This window comes from Austrofundulus limnaeus, unplaced genomic scaffold, assembly GCF_001266775.1.
Source record: "Austrofundulus limnaeus strain Quisiro unplaced genomic scaffold, Austrofundulus_limnaeus-1.0 Scaffold376, whole genome shotgun sequence".
Taxonomy (NCBI): domain Eukaryota; kingdom Metazoa; phylum Chordata; class Actinopteri; order Cyprinodontiformes; family Rivulidae; genus Austrofundulus; species Austrofundulus limnaeus.
In genome coordinates this window covers 388,992-391,083 of record NW_013952778.1, presented here as the reverse complement: position 1 = coordinate 391,083, position 2,092 = coordinate 388,992, and the positions used below count along the sequence as shown (strand labels likewise).

The following is a 2,092-nucleotide window of genomic DNA, read 5'->3' as shown; positions in this document are numbered from 1 at the left end:
CTGCAGGTCATTCACTAGATCCCCCCTTGTGGTTCTGGGATTTTTCCTCACCGTTCTTGTGATCATTTTGACCCCACGACCCCACCATTATTTGCAAAACAATTCTTTAAAAGTCAGACAAAATGATTTTCTCAATTTTTTTCACATTTTGTCTCTCATAGTTGAGGTCTACCTATGATGTCAATTACAGGCCTCTCTCATCTTTTTAAGTGGGAGAACTTGCACAATTGGTGACTGACTAAATACTTATTTTCCCCACTGTATCGCGAGATTATTGCAAATGTGATTAATCGTTCAGCCCTAGCACCAATTCAATTTTTTCACTTCTGTTGTCAGTACAGATATTGGAAATTTTGTATTGGCCGATACTGACCCAACACCAGAAAACAGTGCTGAATTGACTAAACAGTTCTTTCTTATTTTTTTATACATAGACATAATTGTACTAAATTAAATTTTTCTTTGATCGCTGTGCACTAGTGCATCAATTTTAAACAAACCAATAGCTTCACAAGCTTAGTCAAACATGTAAAAAACAACTTCACCTTGTTCAGTCAGCACAATTAGGAGTATAATAATAAATAAATGAACTGAAACTGAGAAAAAAACAGTAGTTTGACTGCTTTGGTTAAAAATAAAAACAAACTGGAAAATCCCTCCTTTCAAATGGTTCAGTCAGTGCACTCAGTAATTCAAAATACAATGTGAAACACGTCATTTTGACATCTTTTGTTCTCTAATATGTGTTTCACACTTAACTGTGCAGTTCCGGTAGAGCCGTTTTCAACAAATATTTTCGGCTTTCTACATCATAGCGTGGCCCCAGACAGTTAATTATCAGCCATTGTGTTGGCTGAAGTAGAGTGAAGAGCTTCCAGATGGCTGATCCTTTGGCTCACGCCATTTTGAAAATGTGAGCCTCTGCGCTGCGTGTTACTAGTGCATGACATCATAGCAAAGAACTAGACTGAATGGATCGGGCCCATTGTCACGATACCCATTCTAGAATTTTTTTTCAATATCAGGAATGATACCAATATTACGGTAATATTGGATCAGTGCGTCTTTAGTAAAAATGTATATTTGTTTTTGAGTTGTTTTTTTTTAAAGAGTTCTGACTTTCTCAGAGTTTAGAATTTTGGCTTTATTTTCTGAATTCTGGCCCTCTTCTGTACAGAGGTCTGGGTACAGACTATGTACAACTTTTTATTTGCTTAGCTTAGACACTTTTGATCAATATTAAAATCACAGTCATCTAATTTGTTTACTCATAAACTCATAGGAGACATTGCAGAWACGTGAGCATGCAAAGCGGAATGAGGCAGAATAAGTTTGATAAWTGTTTTGTTGGCACTGTTTTGGTGATCATTTGGAACCAAAATTCTACCTATAAATTACCATGTATACTATAAAGTTTCAAGTAAATACCTGATACTTGAACCTATTTTCCAAATACTTGTATTCTGACACGGCTTAACTAATGGGATTTTCAGGCTGTAGTGTGTTTCGRTCCCTTGACAAACAAAAGAATGAAGTTTTTTTTACACAGAGTACAAATCTTTAAATGTGTTTTTGTCCTGTTTTCTACCGGATGCCTGCAGATGGTACCATGGAGCCCTGAGCCGCTCAGAGGCAGAGTCTCTGCTGACTCTGTGCAAGGAGAGTTCCTACCTGGTGAGGAACAGTCAGACGTGCCGCGATGACTACTCTCTCTCCCTCAGGTACTCCCTCTTGCATAATTTTCTCACCTCGTTTACTTTATAAAACAGTTATTCTGTGTGAATTCAGAGAGTCACTTGTATGTTTTTACTTCCAATCTAAACAAAAACTGTTTTTTTTTAATCTGACTAAAAACCCAAATATGTGGAAAGTATTTAATGCACGAAATTTGGTTTTGCATTTAACAAATATGACACGTATCCAGTGTTTTCATGCAAAATTATTTTTGACACGGAAATGTGTGTTTTATAGAATTGGAGGAAATAAATGTAAAAGCAAAAAATGGCACATTTATTACTTTATAACAGACCGAGTCATACATGGAAGATTACTGAAAAGGTTTGTAATATATTTGAGAGATTCTGCTAGGGCA

At 36.1% G+C, this 2,092-nt stretch overlaps 1 protein-coding gene across 3 annotated transcripts in view; it reads left to right on the top strand.

Moving 5' to 3' along the window:
* shda (Src homology 2 domain containing transforming protein D, a) overlaps positions 1-2,092 on the top strand; it is a 17,969-nt gene that overhangs the window by 11,607 nt on the left and 4,270 nt on the right. For all 3 annotated transcript variants that reach the window (XM_014023551.1, XM_014023552.1, XM_014023550.1), the window contains one exon: positions 1,602-1,721. In XM_014023551.1, coding sequence (XP_013879005.1) covers positions 1,602-1,721 — 120 coding nt within the window. The remainder of the gene's footprint in view (positions 1-1,601; positions 1,722-2,092) is intronic.